This window comes from Ambystoma mexicanum, chromosome 8, assembly GCF_040938575.1.
Source record: "Ambystoma mexicanum isolate Mex_15411 chromosome 8, UKY_AmexF1_1, whole genome shotgun sequence".
Taxonomy (NCBI): Eukaryota; Metazoa; Chordata; class Amphibia; order Caudata; family Ambystomatidae; genus Ambystoma; species Ambystoma mexicanum.
Genome location: NC_090929.1, coordinates 1,621,536,369 through 1,621,554,471, shown reverse-complemented (window position 1 = coordinate 1,621,554,471; position 18,103 = coordinate 1,621,536,369). Strand labels below are relative to the sequence as shown.

General features: G+C 51.6%; 1 protein-coding gene across 1 annotated transcript in view; it reads right to left on the bottom strand.

The window, feature by feature from the left end:
• FHIP2A (FHF complex subunit HOOK interacting protein 2A) overlaps positions 1 to 18,103 on the bottom strand; it is a 416,741-nt gene that overhangs the window by 112,725 nt on the left and 285,913 nt on the right. The window contains exon 11 of the mRNA XM_069611895.1: positions 14,938 to 15,107. Within this exon, the coding sequence (XP_069467996.1) occupies positions 14,938 to 15,107 (170 nt within the window). The remainder of the gene's footprint in view (positions 1 to 14,937; positions 15,108 to 18,103) is intronic.

Genomic DNA, 18,103 nt, shown 5'->3' with positions numbered 1-18,103 from the left:
GAGTGCCCACTGCAAAGATCTCATCCGCAGACGAGCCTCTGGCATCAGAAGAATGCAGGATGCCATGAGGCCGAGCAGTCTCAAGAACTCGGACGCTGGGAGATCCTGGGCAAAATGAAACTTGTGCACCATCTGCTGAATGTGAAGAGCCCTCACCTGAGGAGGAAAACACTGTCCCAGGGACGTGTCGACCACTGCTCCGTTGTACTGGAGCCGCTGCGTTGGTGTCAAATGGGACTTCTTTAAATTGAGGGAGAAGCCCAGCCTGTGAAGGGAGTGGCAGGTGACGGACAGATGATCCAGGACTTGCTCGGGAGAGCTCCCCGTGATCAACCAATCGTCTAGGTAGGGGTAGACGTGAATCCCCCTTTCCTGGGATGCGCTGCCACTATCACCATGAGCTTGGTGAAAACCCTTGGGGCGGAGGACAATCCGAACGGCAGGACCCGAAACTGAAAGTGCGAGTCGCCAACCGCGAACCTCAGGTACTTCTTGTGCTTGGGATGGATCGGCACATGGAAGTAAGTATCCTTTTTTTTTTAATCAAAGACTTTATTTGATTTTAAACATGAATTAACATTACACTTATCTATACTTATAGGGAGAGGAAAGGGAGAAGGGGGGGATAAAACAACTTCAGGGAAAAGAAGGGGAAGGGAAATATGGGGCCTTGGCCCACGGGACCATCAAGTCTTCGATAAGGGAGCACATGAAACAGCTTGTGCATGCCAGGTTCGCCAACCCGGCGTCGCCTCGCCCGCTCAGTTCAACCTGTTTGTTACCTCTCGTCGGAGGCTTAGCTGTCCTCTTCCCATCTCTGCCAAATTTTGTCTGCTTTTTGCAGGCATCCCCTCGCTGCATACACCCTGCGTTCCATTATCACACAAATGTCCACTTCTGTGACCCATTGGTCATAGCAGGGTGTTCTTTCTGATCCTCATAGCTGCGCAATGTTCCTTCTGAGGACTGCTGTTGCGGTCGACCAGAGGAATTTCTCATAGCGGGTCAGATCACAGATGCCTAACAGGAGCTGGGCCGGTCCCCATTGTACTGGCTTGCCTATGACTCGGGCGAGTTTGTCGCAGCATTTCCTCCATAGTTGCTGTATTTTGTCGCATTCCCATATGATATGAAAAAGTTCCCTCCTCCAGTTTGCAGCGTAGGCATCGCGCGTCCGGGGTTCTGCCCCATCGGAAGAGTGCCACTCTAGGGTAGTAGATGCGGTGTAGGATTTTGAGTTGGACGAGTCGAAGTCTTGATGAGATGGCCACTTCACGGGGATACATCAAGGCCTCTGTCCAGTCCTCGGGTTGAAGTGGGCCCACGTCGCGCTCCCACCTAGCTTTTAGACTGGTCAGTTCGGGCGTGGCAAAGGCCGTGATTACTTGGTACATGGTTGAGGTGACTTTCCGCTGTATTTGATCCTGAACGATGTTGCGTTCCAGGGGGGTGCACTCTGGAATATCGTTGAAGATCTGCCGGTGTGCGTGGACTGCATGTTTCAGTTGAGTATAGTGGTATACCTCAGAGGGAGGGAGGGCGAATTCAGAGTGCAGTGTTTCAAACGGGGCCATTGTCCCTCCCCTTATTACGTCTCCGATTCTGCCGATACCGCTTCGGGCCCACTCGGGCCATTTGGGTAGCTTCTGTATTTCGGGGAGAAGGCTGTTGTTCCACAGAGGCTGAGCTAGAGACAGTTTTGCATCCCATCCTATGTAGCGGTGTGTTTCAGTCCAGATGCGTGTGATATGGGTGTCCATGTTGAGAGCTGGTGTGCGGCATCGACCGCGATACAGGAGTTCCAAGGGTGAGGCTCCACACCGAGTATCGATCCTTTTGATGTGCGGCAGGTCTCTGTCCCCATGAAGCATGTCATTCACCACTGCCATCCGACTGGCCCAGTAATAAGTCTGCAGTCTAGGCAACCCAATCCCGCCCTCCCAGATGGACCTTTGAAGGGTAGAGAGAGCAATCCGTGGGTGACCACCGCTCCAAAGCAGTTTACGGAGGTTACGGTCCATCTTGAGGAATTCATGATGTGGGATATGCAGCGGTGCATTTTGCAGGATGTAGGGAAACCTGGGGAGTGCGATCATTTTGAATAGGGCAGCTCTGCCCATCAGTGTTAGTGGCAGGGAGGTCCAATGGCGGGTGTCCTCTGCAAATCTCGTCACGACTGGGTGGAGGTTCAGCCCAATATACTCTGTAAGACGTTTCGTGACAATTACCCCTAGGTATTTGAAGTGCTCCGTCGCGATCTGGTAGGGGCAGTCCGCGGGGCGCGCGGCTGCCACGCTGCCCATGGGGAATAGGATGGACTTGGACCAGTTCACGCGTAGGCCACTGAAGGCTCCATATTTCTTCAGCATATGTGTTACTTCGTGACAGGAGTTACATGGGTCTTTCAAGTAAATAAGCAGGTCGTCTGCGTAGAGTGACTCTGTCCTCCCATGTCTCCGACCAGCGGAAGCCCTCCCAGAGCGGTGTGTCACGTAGGAGAATAGCCAGGGGTTCGATGGCTATTGCGAAGATCATTGCTGACAGAGGGCAGCCCTGCCTAGTGCCTCTGCCCAGATTGAAGGGGTCCAATTGCCAGCCATTAACCCTAGTCCTGGCTGTCGGGCATCTATACAGTAGTTGCACCCAGCTCATAAAATTTCCGCCAAACCCCATGCGCCCCATTATGTGCCAGATGGCATCCCATCTCACCGAGTCAAAGGCCTTCTCGAAGTCGGTAGCCAGCAAGGCCAACGGGCCTTGTATACTGTCAGCTTTCTCCAGTGCCGCATGCAGTCTGTGGAGGTTCATCCGTGTCGATCTCTGGGGCATGAAGCCGCATTGGTCCGGATGAATCAGAGAGGGTATCACCTGTTGCAAACGATCTGCCAGTATCTTAGCTAGGATTTTGGTTTCGCTGTTAATAAGTGAGATGGGCCGGTATGAATTGCAGTTGTCGGGGGGCTTGTCTGGTTTGGGCAGTACAATTATTGTGGCTTCTCTTAGGTCTGGAGATAGGATGCCCCGTTCTTTTGCGTGTTGGTACATTCTCAGTAAGTGAGGGGCTATTACACTGGACCCCACCTTCCGCCACAATTCGATTGGGAAGCCGTTTGGGCCTGGGCATTTGCCCGTCTGGAGGGCAGACATAGCACACGACACCTCGTCTTCCGTTATATCCTTCTCCAGCAATTCTAGTTGTGTCTCGTTCAAAGTGGGGAAATTAATTCCCTCCACTATTGAAGTGTCCATGCGGGCAGTGGGTTTCTTGTAGAGCTCAGCATAGTAGTCCACGAAACCCCGGGATATGTCTTGGTCTGACACTAGTGGACCTTAGCTCCCCACCTGTAACTGATGAACATGGCTACGCCCCTGCTCCTTACGTTCCAGCCACGCTATCATCTTGCCAGCTTTATCACCCGTCTCATATACTCGTGCCCTCATTGCAGTGTGTGCGTGTTTGGCGTTGTCAAGTGCTGTGTTCTGGAGCAGTTTCTGTGCTCGGAGTAGGGCTCGGTTTGTCTCGGGCGTGTCATGGGTAATATGTGATTCTTCTGCCAGTCTTACTTGAGGTTCCGCCTCATGTACCTAAAGCAGGTGCCGTTTCCGATATGCGGTCGTCCATGAGATGAGTTCCCCCCTCAGCACTGCCTTGTACGCCTCCCATAGTGACCCTGGGTTCGATGCAGACTCCATGTTTCACTCAAAATATATTTCGGTCGAATCTTGGAGCTTCTCTATCAGGTCCGGATTACCCAAATAGTAGTTATTCAGACGCCAGTTCGGCGGGGGGGACGGTCTAGAGGTTGCAATTTCTAGCACCAACGGGGAGTGATCGGAGATGCCTCTTGGTAGTATATATGCCTCTTGTGCTGTGTAAGTCAGTTGATGGGATAAAGAAGTAGTCCAATCTGGAGAGCGAGGCATGGGCCCCAGAGTGAAAGGTGTATTCCCTGGACTCTGGGTGGAGATCCTTCCATACATCGCACAGACCCAGGGCATTCGTGAATGTGGCAAGTTTGGTGTGAACACCAGGGTTTCTATTACGCAGGTGTGAGCGGTCTAAGGTTGTGTCCATGACTTCGTTAAAGTCCCCTCCTATTATCGTAATGTTGGAGGTGTCGCCTGTGATCACGGGGGAAATGTCAGTCAGTAGTGGCGTTCGTAAAGTTGGTGGAGCATAGATAGCAAGCAATGTGAGGGAGCTACCCCAGAGTGTGCCCGTCGCATATATGTACCTGCCTCCGGTATCCTGTCTCACTGTGTGCAAGTGGAAGGGGAGGTTTTTGTGTATCAATATCAGGACACCACGCGAGCCCATTGTGAAGCCTGCATGGAGTGCGAGTCTGTAGCTTGTGCGTTTGAATAAAGAACATTCTGTGCCTGCAAGGTGTGTTTCAACTAGAAAAACTATATCTGGAGCTTGCCTTTTCAAGTATTGCCCTACTAGTCGGCGTTTGATTGCATTGCCGAGCCCATTGACATTCCAAGCCAGGAATTTGATTGTTCTGCCTATGTTGGCCCTAGTGTTGCGTGCTGCCATGACTAATCACGGACGAGAAAGTGTGTGCCACAGGAGGCGGCGCCAGGCGCCGGGTTTCAATGCGTTGATTTGCTGTTGCTCCCTAGTTTGACTTTAATGTGTTTCGTACTTGATTGGCCCATTCCTTAACTAAACATAACAAACCCATAACCCCCCACCCTATACTCCTCCCAACTAGAAGCATCGGTCGCCCGAACATGAAAAAACAAGTTGTCAACTGGACAACTCACATAGAACAAACTGAATTAGAAGTGCAGATGGCTCCCCCTCGTGAGGTGCAACTAGTGGGGGGGAACTGCCACTGCTAGTGCGGACGTGGATTGTCTTTGTCGGGGGGGGGCTTTAACGTGTGGAGACGAGACGTTCCCGCAACCGCTTTAAGCAAATGTGAGTTACCTTGGATTGATCGTTGAGGTGTGCTGCTGTGGGGGCAACGGTTCAGCTCGTTGTTATTGCGGAGTGTCGGGGCACGGTGTGGGCCGAGGCAGGGGTCATCCCCCTCCGTCCTCCGGTGGGGCCTGAGCCGGTGGCCGCCGAGATACGTGCTGTTGGTCAGGCGGTGTTCTGTGGTTCCTCCCACTCCTGCTGTTGGAGGCCGACCAATCTCCTATGTGTTGTTCAGCCCAGCGCCATGCCTCTTTGGGGTCGTTAAAGTGAACTGTAGTCCCTTTGTGGTAGATTTTGAGCTGAGCAGGAAAAAGCAGGCCGTATTTCACGCCCATTGTTTGCAGTTGCTTTTTGAGGTGGTCAAAGGACTGTCTTGCTTTCTGCACTTCCCTGGTGTAATCGGGGAAGAAGGCGATTTTGGAGCTGTTGAAGGTGATCGTGCCTTTGGCACGTGCGAGCTGTAGTAAAGCGTCCCGATCTCTGAAGTTTAAGAATCTAGCTATTACTGTACGTGGAGGTGCCTCTGGCACCGGCCTGCCAAATGGCATTCTGTGCGCTCTTTCTATGGAAAAGAACTTGGAAAAGGAGTCTGGATCGAATAGGTCGGTGAACATCTGTTCCAGAAACAACTCCATACAGGGGCCTTCCGCTTTCTCGGGAATACCGAGTATGCGCACATTATTGCGCCAGGACCTGCCTTCTCCGTCTTCGATTCTGTCCTCCAACACCTTGAGTTTGGATGTAACGTGCTGGAGTTGTTGTCGCATGTTGTGAATCCCGTCTTCTGGTGGAGATGCGTTGTTTGGCCTCCCCGGTGCGCGCCGTTAGCTTTTGGAGGTCGTGCCTAAGGAGGGATACATCCATACTTATTCCGTCCATCTTCTGTTCCATGGACGTGCAGGAATCCGCAATGGCGGCCATTACATCTTTCAGAGAGATTACATTGTCTGTCTCTGCTTCCTCTGCAGATAGCGAGTGGGGGTCTAGGGCCTGCGGCGAGGTTATTGTATATTGGTCCATTCTGCTCTGAGTGTGGAGCCTTTTCGTTCTATCTTTCCCCATGCTTTCTGTTGTGCCTCGTAGATACAGTCCTTGCGTTGTGGTCTCCTGATGGAGGTTAACAGGCGGTGTGTGCCTTGTCCGCTCGCTTCTTTATGGTCTGTAAGCACTCTGAACGAGACCCTTCGTGTCCAGTCCGATACCAGTGAGACTTGCTGCTTTGTCTGGGTGCCCTCTGGATATACCTGTGCTTCTGGCAGGGGGCTGTGTGCAGTGGTGTCGCGCTTTATGGAGGGGGGGGTCGCCGCCCCTGGGCCTGGTGTTGCGCTGCTGGCAGGTCTGGAGGCACGCGACTCTCCAACCCGTCGCGGGCCCAGTGGTGTGAGGCTGTCGCGGACGCGAGGAGTGGCGGGCAGTGATGCGACTTCACTGCCTTTCCCCAGGAACGGTCTGTTGAGCACCGGGGCAAGGCCCACGCAGCTGTAGTTCGCGTGGGGCGCTGTGCTCCCGTGGGCCCCCTCTGGGAGTGGAAATTGTCTTTGCGTTGCGCCTCGGCCGCCACGCAGCGCAGGCCTCCTCCAAGCCCCCTCAACGTCCGTTGGTCGGAGGCCCACTCCGCAACACAGGCCTCTTGCAACAGGGCACCCGGTGCCGGAGCGCCGCACCACAGCACACCGCAGGCGGGCCTCTAGCGGGCGCACGCCGACTCCGTCGCCCCCGGGCCCCGGGCTATCTCAGTCTCCTCCTCGGGCCAGCACTGGGGGATCCTGCCGCTCTCACCTTACGCTGGGGTCCGCCTCAGGGCCCGGACGCCAGGACCCAGAGCGCCGTTCACAGGCGGGACGTCCCGTGTTCTCATCCCCTCGATCAGTCCAACAGCTACTGCCCGTGGGCCGGAGCGACGTTGGAGCCTCCACAGGAGCCGCGCTCCACCTCCGCCGCCTTTGGAGAGCCGGCGGCGGTCCGGGTCTCACCGCCGCACAGCCCCGCTCTCTCGCCGCGGTGAGTTGATTACTGCGTGCAGGTGGCCATCTTTGGCGGGCCGATCCGCGCTCGCTCAGAGCTCTTCGTGCCCACAGCTCTGGGATTCAAGGGGCGATTTCTGCCAAATTTGCACCAGTTGTGCCCCAGGGTGTCCGGCACCGGACAAAGACGTTTTGGATCCAGTAGTCCACAGGAAACAGGCGATTTGGGCAGGATGTTCGGTGCGGCTGCGGGAGCAGGAAAGACTCACGTCCTTCGCATCTCGCTGCTGGCCACGCCCCCCCCCCCCCAAGTAAGCATCCTTGAGGTCGAGAGACACCAACCAGTCCTGAAGTTGAAGGGCCTGGAGGACTTGAGAAAGAGTCACCATCTTGAACTTGTCCTTCCTGAGGAGTTTGTTCAAATCGCGCAAGTCCATGATGGGTCTCAATCCCCAGACTTTCTTCGTTATCAAAAAATAAGGGGAATACCATCCCTTGTTCCTCTCCGCTACAGGCACCAGTTCTATGGTGCCTTTCTCCAGCAGGGCTTGAATTTCCTGCGCAAGGAGCGGATCCGGACTCTTCAAAGAGAGGCTCCCTGGTGGATTGTCGTGAGGCCTCTGCCGAAAAGGAAGACAATAGCCGTGGGTTATGATCTCCAGAACCCACACATCCGAAGTAATGGCTTGCCACTCTACAAGATGCTGCGCCAGCCTTCCCCCAACCGGCGAACCATGGGACCTGGCCTCATGACTGAGTGGTAGCGGCTGCGGCGTTGCCAGAGGGCAAAGAGGCAACTGCCTGAACGGCCTTGGCACCTCGAGTACCTTTATTTCCACCTCTGGCACTCTTACGATGGCCTCTTTGACTGCTAGCTCCCCTCGCTTTACTGAAGGACGAGTAATAGCGAAAGGAACCTCCCCTCCATTGCTGTCCCCTAGGACGAAAAGGCGGAGGTTGGCGAACTGCAGCGCCCAACGACTTCGCTGCAGCTTTGGAGGTCTGCAACCTCTCAAGGCTCTCGTCAGCCTTGCTGCCAAAAAGGTGTTCACCGTGAAAGGGCATGTTGAGGAGCCGGGACTGCACATCAGGAGCGAAGCCAGACTTCCGCAACCACGCAAACCTGCGCATTACGGTGCTCGCCGCCATGGACCGGCTGAGTCCAAACCCGACTGAACGGCCTCACACATGGCATCCTTGCCATCCTGAACCATAGCAAGGAAACAATCCCGTTCGGGAATATGTTCAGCGGCTAATGCAACACAGTTCCACAGAGTGTGTGTGGAACGAGACAAGGCACATATGGAGTTGGCCGCATGAAGTGCCATACCCCCCCGAAGAAAACACTTTCTTCGCCCAGCCGTCAAAATGTTTGTCGTCCCTATCCGGAGGGATGGTAGGATACGACACCTGCTTTGCCGGGGCCGTAGCCGCCTGCACCACCAAACTCTCCGGAGTGGGGTGCCTAGACAAGTAGCAGGGGTCGCTACTGGCTGGACGGTATTTTCGCGACAAAGACTTGCCCACTGCCGGGAGACTCTCCGGAGCAGTCCAAGCCGCCGCCACCCTTCTCTGCAGAGCCATATGAAAAGGCAAAACCGTGTCAGTGGGGGGACCGAGATCAAGGATGTCCGTGAGATCATCCTGAACTAACTCCCCTGGGGGAGCTGACCAACCCAAGTACTCGGTGACCCGAGACATAAGGCGCCGATATGAAGAGAGAGGTGTCCAGTCCACTGGCATCATGCAGCGACTGCCGCAGGTCATCAAACTTAGATAAGTTCATCTGGAACCATAACCGGAACCAAGCCGCCATCAGAGCCTTCATCACCCTCTGAAATGTACTCCAGGCGGGGAGAGGAAGACCTCTGGGGACCAAAGCAGTGCCTGACCTTAGCCAGAGCCTTTCTAGGGGCAAACCCCGTGCCACGGGGCCCCTCTGACACCACCGCCTCGAAAGGCGTCGAGGGCGCCGAACGAGTCGGCGCCGACAGAAAAGGCGTCGACGTCGAGCGAATCGGCGTCGACGTCAGCTGCAGCGCCGCCAGCATCGGCGCGTCGACACAGGCCTCGAAGCCGGAGCTCCAAGCATATCTCTCGACGACCTAGGCGCCGACGACCCCCTCGGAGGCGGAGCTTCGAGAGAAATCGTCGACGACCTCAGCGCCACAGGCGTCAACGTCTTCTTCGAGGCGTCACTGGATCACGCGGTCTCGAGCGCGTCGAGGACCGGGTCCTGGAACGGGCATGGCGAGAACGGCTACCCTTGTCGAGCGGGACCTCTCCCGCGAGCCGTGCCGACCACCCGAGCCCGAAGGCGTACGAGCGGTGTCTCTCGACCGGTGCTGACCGACCCCACTCGGAGGCGCGGACGGACCGGTGCCCTGCGATTCAAGAATCGCTAGCATCTGCTTCCCGAAGGAAGCCCATTCCTCGGTGTCGCTTGCATGGAGGGATAAGCGACCCGCCCGGGGGGTGGAGTCCTTGGAAGAGGATGGGGAAGGTGACCTATGCCAGCGCTTCCGTGAATGCCTCGAAGAGGCAGAGGAGTGGCGAGACCGACTCCTGGAAGGAGACCCACTGGACCTCCGACGATGACGCGGAGAGTCGCCGCTCGAGTCATCCGTCGAAAGCCCCGCAGACCTCGACTTCCGGGGCTTAGACACCCGGCCTACCGACAGCTTCTTCTTGTGTTCCCGCAAGGCCTTTGCCGTGAGCGACTGGCAGTCGACACAGTCGTCCGTATCGTGGGCCTCCCCGAGGCACCAGAGGCAGGCGTCGTGCGAGTCCGTGACCGACATCTTGGACCCACAGTCCCCGCATTTCTTGAAGCCTGGACGCGGGGTTGAAGACATCGCCCCGAACAGGTCTTCACAACAAACTGAACAGGTTCAACGAACCGAGAATTGAAAACAGCAAACTCCAACGAGTCGAGGCGTACCGAGATTCACGAAGCAAACACGTTCGCGGAAAAAACGGAACTGAGGCTATGGGCGTCGTGCGTCCTACTTATCACATCGGGTGACGTCAGCCGTCGGAGGAGGTCCTCGGGGACGGCGCATCGACGTCATCGACGCAGGAGCCAAAGATTTTCTGAAGCAGCACAGCTGTGAACATTACCTGTCATAGATATGGAATATGTCGCAGGACCCAATCCCCTCGAAATAAGGATTTACCCTGAGAACAACCTTGTCTTTATAGAAAACAGTATGTGGAGGTTTACACAAAAATTCCTGCAACTGGCTTACCTGTGGGCTGACGTTATTGCTATTAGTGAAACAGTTTTCAAAGTTAACAGCCTTAATGGGCATGAATGTATTGGCTGAAAAGGGATACATGTTAGAAATTTAACACCAAGATAAGATCCCATATAGGCACTTGGAAAGGAACTGGTGGGAATACGTAAGTAAGACCCTTTAGGAATTGACCAATCGGAAGGATTTAAAAATATTAATCCTTTTCTGAAGAGCGCTTGAAAATAGACAGAGCCGCCAGGTAACCTTTAATTGTTCCAAAACACAGCGCCTGCTACCTTTTAAAAAAAAATATTTGCAAACTACTTGGGGTTGGTCACCCTAAGTTACCTGGGGGCAACCAGACGTGGACTCCCTGCTCACTGTGCTCAGAGAGGCACAGCTTCACCTCACTGATGAGGCCCAACAAGGCTGAAACATGTGTAGAGGGTTGCTGTTGGTACTCTTGTTCAGAGGGGAATTGCCATAGCATTTCGGTGCTGGACTGTCCATGTGGGCGGGACAAAGACTGATATGCAAATGGATATTTCCCATCTGTGAAAGGTACAGTGAGCAAAAAGCGTGTGCTGCAAACTCTCATCTCAGAACAGGTTATGATGCCATGTTCTTTCTGGAGAGGAGTGCCTGCTATCTTTTTTTTTTTTTTTAATTGTTCCAATCTGGAGCCCCAGATTCGCCAGATGTAATAAAAAAGAAAGTACCATAGGTGTATCACAAAGAAAGGGGTCCATATTCTTTTCCCTGTACCAACTGCTGAACTTGTTCCAACAGCAGTGGTACAAAGATTTCGTTGCTGGTCTTCTGGCCGAAAGCAAGATCTCGATTACGTCATCCAGGAGGTCCCAATCCCAGTATCTCAACCTCTCAAAAACCATGTGCGAAGGTTGAGATTCTTGACCTCTGGGTGGAGAACCCAACCATCCTCTCACGAGAGAAGGTCATCTTTGTGGAAGACGTATTGGAGGGCAGATGGACATGTCCAAAAGGTCTGGCTACCACGTCCTCCTGGCCCAATCTGGGGCAATTTGGATTTCCCCAACTTTCTCAACCTCCTGATCAAGTGAGGAATGACGGGGACTGGAGGAAACACGTGAAGGAGTGGAAACTCTAAGTCCACTACAAACGCGTCCCCTAGAGCTCCTCTTGGAGGAAATTCACTGGAGCAAAACAGTTCACACTTCCGGTTGACACTAGTCACAATCAGATCCACTTGAGGGGTTCCCCAAAGGGTGAAGTTCTCTAGAAGGACATCCTGAGCTAGTTCCCACTCGTGGGAGACTGTGCTCTGCCTGTTCAGAGCGTCCTCCGCTGTGCTCTCCTCTCCAGCTACGTGAACTGTTGATAGAGTCCTTCTTGAATTGCACAGAACCAGGGCAGCATTGCTTCTCTGCACAGTGGTAGTGACCCTACACCACTGTTGTGTTGTCTTAATTGGGACATTATTTCCCCGTACAGAGGGCAGAAAGGCCTTCAGTGATAGCCTGATAGCCCTCAGCTCCAAAAGATTGATGTGTAGTTTGGACTCAGATGGAGACCAACGACCGCTGATTGTCAGCTTGTTGGCGTGGACTCCCAACCCCGTGAGTGAGGCGTCCGTCACTACTGATATCTCCGGCCATGGCTGCCAAAAAGATTCTCCCTTCAGAATGTTGTCCTTGCAAGCCCACCACAGAAAGTCCTGTGCGACTCCGCTCGGAACTTGAAGGTGGTCTGACATTCGGCCTGAGAATTGGGATCATCGAGTCCTGAGAGCCCATTGGAGGAATCTCATTCTCGGGCAAGCCTCTGGCACCAGGAAAATGCCAAATGCCATGAGACCAAGCAACCTCAAAAAATCAAAGGCCGGAAAATGCTGGGCACCTGCAGAATGTGTTGAGCCCTCACATCGGGTCGTGAGGCTTTCCCAGAGGAAGCATCCAGGACTGTCCCAATAAATTGGAGACTTGAGATGGTATCATGTGGGACTTCATGTAATTGAGGGAGAAGCCCAGTCTGTGGAGAGAGTGGCAGGTTACGCCGAGATGATCCCGGGCTTGTTCGGGTGAACGTGCCCTGATCAGCCAATCATCCAGGTAGCAGTAGACGCGAATCCCCACTAGCCTGAGACTCGCTGCCACCACCGCCATTAGCTTGTTGAAAACCCTTGAGGCGGAGGTCAGCCCAAATGGCAGAACTGAAAACTGATACGCGATCTCAGTTACGCTGTGCTTGTGATGGATAGGCACATGAAATTAGGCATCCTGAAGGTCCAGTGACACAATGAAGTCTTGGAGTTGGAGAGCCTGAAGGATCTGAGAAAGAGTAACCATCTTGAAATTGTCCTTTCTGAGGAATTTATTCAAATTTCTGAAGTCCAAGATGGGTCTCAATCCTCTGTCCTTTTAGAGATTAGAAAATACGGGTAGTACCAACCCTTGTTACTCTCCGCCACAGGTACCAGTTCTATAGCACTTTTCTCTAGCAAGGTCAACATTTCCTGTACAAGGAGCGGATCCGGAGCTTTCAAAGAGTTGCTCCCTGGTGGATGATCCCAAGGCCTTTTTTGAAAAGGAAGGCAGTAACCTTGGGCTACGGTTTCCAGTGCCCAAACATCTGAAGTAATGCCCGCCATTCTTTCAGATGCTGAGAAAGTCTGCCTCCCACCGGGGTGTTGTGAGTCAAGGCCTCAGAGTGATTTTGAGGTGGCTGAAGTAGCGGCTACGGGTAAAACTGCTGCCGTTTGGGCTGACTTAATACCTCTCCCTCATCCACCACGAGGGAATCTTCTCAGACCTCTATGACTGGCTTGTCCTCTTCCAACTGAGGAGTTGTATCGAAAGGACTTACCCCTCCATGATGATGAACCCGGGTAGGAGTGATGAGGCTGTCCTCTAAGAGATTTAGCCGCCGCTTTCAAAGTCTGCAGCTTTTCCAAACTTTCATCAGCCTTGCTGCCAAACAGCCTGGAGCCGTCAAAGGGCATATTGAGTCGTCCAGACCGCACATCTGGTTCCGGGGCGGAGCGTTCCAGGATAACTCAACAAAGGTTAACTCACCAGTTTCTTTATACGCGACCACTGGAACCGCTGCTGCTGCCAGTTCTGCTTCTTCAGAGGCTTCCTGCACAGCTGAATACCTTTGGTCGTTTTCCCACAGCCCACAACGATTGGGAAAGGAGCTTCTCTTGCTCCTCGCCAGCTACCGGGACAAAGCATGCAATAAGGAGAGTCTCTCTCTTCAAGGGCAAAGCCTGCTAAAACACTGCTTCCCCCCTGCGCGACATCTGCACTTCAGGTTATCAATCTCGAAGACCCTCTGAGGGCCGACATCCACGGCTCCATTTCTCTGCTTCTGCAACTGGCAACTCCTGCTCCACCTTCTTGTTCTAATGTCCTGCACCTGAGGGGGGCTTTAAATATTAATAAATCCTGCTGAGGTGTGGGTCATTAAAACTACTAGACTTCAGTTTTGCACCTATGAGCCCCTCTTCTTCATTCCAGTACTTAGGGCATTTGTGGGACTTGAAGTCCCCAATGTTTTGGTTACTTTTTATATCAAAGGCATCAATGAAGTTAATTAGAGGGTTCTCCCAGTTCTCCTGACCCGAGTCCCCTCTTATATGATCCTTCCACAGAACATCCCCCCAGGGTCAGCAAGCATGTGCCTTTCCCTGGCCACATGAGAAGGGTCCCCAGGTCAGGGTTCTTGGGAATCACATCTGATTCATTACACGGGGCTCTGTTTCCATCCCTGGACACCCCGCTAGTATAGAGAACAGGAGATATGAGGTGGGACGAGAGCTTGCAAGAGAGTGCTAGCTGGAGCTTGAGAGAGAAAGTGTGTGTGCATGCGTAGATATCGGTTTAGGTCGAATTGACCAAAAAAAAAGGTTGAAACGACCAAAAGTTCTAAAAATGCTACCACCAAAGGATCGCACACCAAAGGACCGATCCTTTGGTGGTAGCATTGAAAAAAAAACAGGGGCTGCGGGGGGTGTCCCCCGCATTGCCCAGCTCACTATACTTTATGGTATAGTGAGCGGGGGCTGCGGGGGAACACCACCCCAGCCGTCCGTTTAAAAAAAAAAAAAAGAAGAATAGGTCCATGTAGCGCCGGTTCCCGATCACGGAAGTGAAAGGGAAATGGCGCTGCAGGAACCAGCGTGAAGATGAAGGTAAGTGGAGTTTGTTTATGTTGGTGGGGGTGTTATGTGTGTGTGTGTGTAGGGGGGTGTGTGTTATGTGTGTGTGTGTGGGGGTGTGTGGGGGTGTGTGTGTGTTATGTGTGTGTGGGGGGGTGTGTGTGTGGGGGGGTGTGTGTGGGGGTGTGTTATGTGTGTGGGGGTGTGTTATGTGTGGGGGGTGTGTTATGTGTGTGTGTGAGTGTGTGGTGAAATCACTTGGATTCGTAGAGATCTATGGGTGGGAGAACACACTGGTTTAACTTTATATCTAGATCTCTCAGTCACAGCTGAATTGGGTCTGTTCAAGACAGCATAAGTGCTTTAAACAGAAATGGAGCATCACAAGGGCCCAAGGCCATAGTAGCCGGTGATGTACACTGAAATCTCTGGGCACTAACAATCTTAAAAAAAAAAAAGAGAAGGCCGTACGAGCACACTCTGAGATTCCGCAATCAGCGACTTTAAAACCTAATCTGGTTTTGAAGGCTCAAACTGGCACAGATGGTTGCAAAAAGAAGTGACATACGGTGAAGTAAAGAATAAAATCTTTTAAATTATCCTTTTTTTTACCGGATCAGTGTCGTTGAACATATCAACTAAAGGCATACAAACACACACACACACACTTACACAGCACCAACTATCTGTCCGTTCTCCACCACGTCCTTATCTTCTGGGAAGGGAAGGCTATGGTCGGTGTAGTTTCTTTCCTCCAGGTTTCTCAGCACCAGGTTGTATAGAATGTGCTCATTGGGCTTTTGTAACAGGTGCTCAAAAAGCCGCAGCGTCATAATGCTGATCTAAGAGAAAATATACAAGTATAAATAACACTGATGGAAAAAGAAAAACGTGAAATGCATGCAAACATGTAAATGTCCTTTTATTTCGATTTCAGCAATTTGTTTAGATGGAAATGTTGAGCGACAAAAAACAAAAGCTTCAACAAACCAGAGGTAAAGTCAGATAATGAGACAGCGAGTATAGATTTATAGACTAAGGTCCAAAATAATTGAGGATGGGTCAGTGGGTGGAGGTGGCAAGAGTTGAGGTGGTGTATGAGATTTTCCCCCTTGCGATGGTACAGTGGAAAACATAACCGGGGCACAATTCTGAGCTACATTCGTGTTCAGTAGCTTGAACGTTCAACATCAAATAAAAAACACAAGCTGTATGTTAAATTCAGGTCTACTGTCAACCATATAACAGAATATTGGGTTAAAAGTCTAGCATAAGGCTAGACAATTAAAAGATGTAGCTAGACTTGTATAAAAAGGCTGTTTAGTGTGTGTCAAATAAGGATAAAACTTGGTGGTGGCAGGGAAGAGAAGAAGAGGTAAAGCTAGCAGAGCCATCCTGGTGTAATTAATCCATGTATACAATCAATCTTGCAAATATTCAGTTAAGATAATCAATAGTTATGGGATCCACAGTAATACCTTAGCAATTTTGGGGTACTACCAAGCATCAAGCATGTTGTAAATGCCCACGGTTACCTGCAAGCCAAGACACAAGAAACAAATGGTATCCTGTATATGACGAAGGCCCGCACTCGCACTGTACTTTCCATTGAGCTAATTCATCCCCCACACTTGTTGGATTTAGCAGCTCTCTCAAAGGACGGCATTAAAGGAGTAGGGCAACACCAGCATGTGGATGGAAGCAATGCTGGTCAGCGGCAACAGTCGTCTCCGGGTCTTCAGCGAGCTGCACTTGTTCATAGGGCTCTTGGATCCAATGGTGATCTGTCAAATGGCGGCAGGAGTCCTCCTTTTATCCATGATTTAGACTCAAGTTGCCACCAGGTCCACCAATGGAAAGTATTTGCACCAATCAAACTGGCAGGGCTGCCCAATCATGGACAGCCCCATGCCAAATATTCTGCCCAGCAACAGACACTCCGGGGCAGGAATGTGGACTGGGACCAGGCAGTCCCCAACCCCACAACTTGCCACGCAAGCACTCCTACATTTTGCCCAGTAAAGTGCTTTCCATATACGGCAATTCCAGAACAGCGAGGGCATAAAGAAGTCCAAAGAATGCTATGACCAAAGGACAGGCATAAATCAGGTGGTATGGCCATTTTAGAGTATATGGTACTCTTTATGGCATTAGGCGTCAACAGGCAAAAGTGCATGAGTAAAAAGTCAAAAACAGTAAAAAAAATATCAGCTGCCACCAGGCCATAATGCACACATTGCATTTGTAACCTCTGGTGAAACTGGAGGTTTCGTCCCTTCTTCTCTAGGGGGAGCCACCCCCTTTGAGGCTAGGGAGGCGACCTCATTCAGCAAAACCCTCCGTAGGACCTTGCTGGGAGTGACTCCCCTCAGGGGGGGGGGGGCAAGGAGTCCCAGTCCAATGGAAAGTCCCTATACCAAAGGTATATGTTAGGACTGATTTTTTATACTCTGGCCTGGTGGACAGATCTACAGAGGGCCAACATATATTGCGACAGGGACAACTCTGGGGAGCTGTAGCCAAACCAGTTCAGGTAGCAGTGATAGGCGGTCTAGGCTATGTTCTTCAGAGGTGGTGAGCTTGTAAAGGGTCCACAATGAGTTCAAACATCAACTTCAATGGGAGTCACAGATTACACTTTTGTATAATAATACAATTATCATTTATTGGCCAAACACTTTATCGAAAAATGACTACTGGCAGGTAGAGTTATCACGCAACACTAGAAAAAAATAGATTACATATATACACACATTCACTTATCAGAGGGCATAATATACACCACAAACTCCTACAAAGGAAAGGTAAGGTTATATTATGCACTTTAGGTCCACAGAGAATGATTCCTAACTTAAAAAGTCCATCTCTAAGTTGTCTGGGGCCTTTTCCCTAATAGTTCAGGTAAAGTTCCACAGATTCAGTGTAGATTCTGTAAGGCAGGAAAAAAAAATACAGGTAGGGTCTCTGGGGCCAGTGAAGGTTTTGAATTGTCATGTATATTTGCGGTGAACTGGTTTGTGAACAGGACTTGCCTGCTGCCTGAACACTAGAACCTGGATCCTGCTCACTGGAGGGGCTAGCCCTTGCATGTGCTCTCTGCCAACCTTCCTGGCTAGGAACGGTAGAACAAAACTCCTTGTACCCCTGGATACCCTGGACGGGCCCTACAAAACACATGAGTAAAAGAACAGCCTCCATTTTCGGTCTCAATCCACTTTTGTGTCATTTGATCTGCTGCTGGTCCCTTCTGCGCTTCTTTTCACACTATCGCCTGTGATCCAGCCATTTAAAAAGATCACCACTGAAGAAACTCACTGCTTTGTCGGACCTTGTGGAACTACTTGACTGCGAGACAGCAACATGATCATCCCTTGCCCAAATTGAGTCGATAACTGCTGCAGGACTGCATCGTATCGCAGGACCTTGTATAGTCAACTTGACCATTTCAACGCACTCGATCCCTTATGAACCACAGATTCTACCGTCTTAACACTGACTCGACCCATTGTAGCACCCAGCGGTCTGTCTCAATGCTGTCGAGCTTCAAGAAAAAGACTAAAAGCTATTTGTAGAGGTTGTATATGCGGGCCTGGGTGACATTTAAGATCCCACTCCATGCCTTTAAGGCATCTTCATTGAACTTGAACATGGCTGCTGAAAATACTACCCCCCCAACTCCCTCCGTCTTCAGACCCCAGAGGGCCTTTTTTCATCTCAAATCTTCATACTCTAGTTCTTCTTACAGGGTTGGGTTATAGTAAAGCCTCCCGGTTTTTACTCATTTCTACACATAAATACAGACAGAAATGTTGTTTCCTTCTAATATCTATTCATTTTA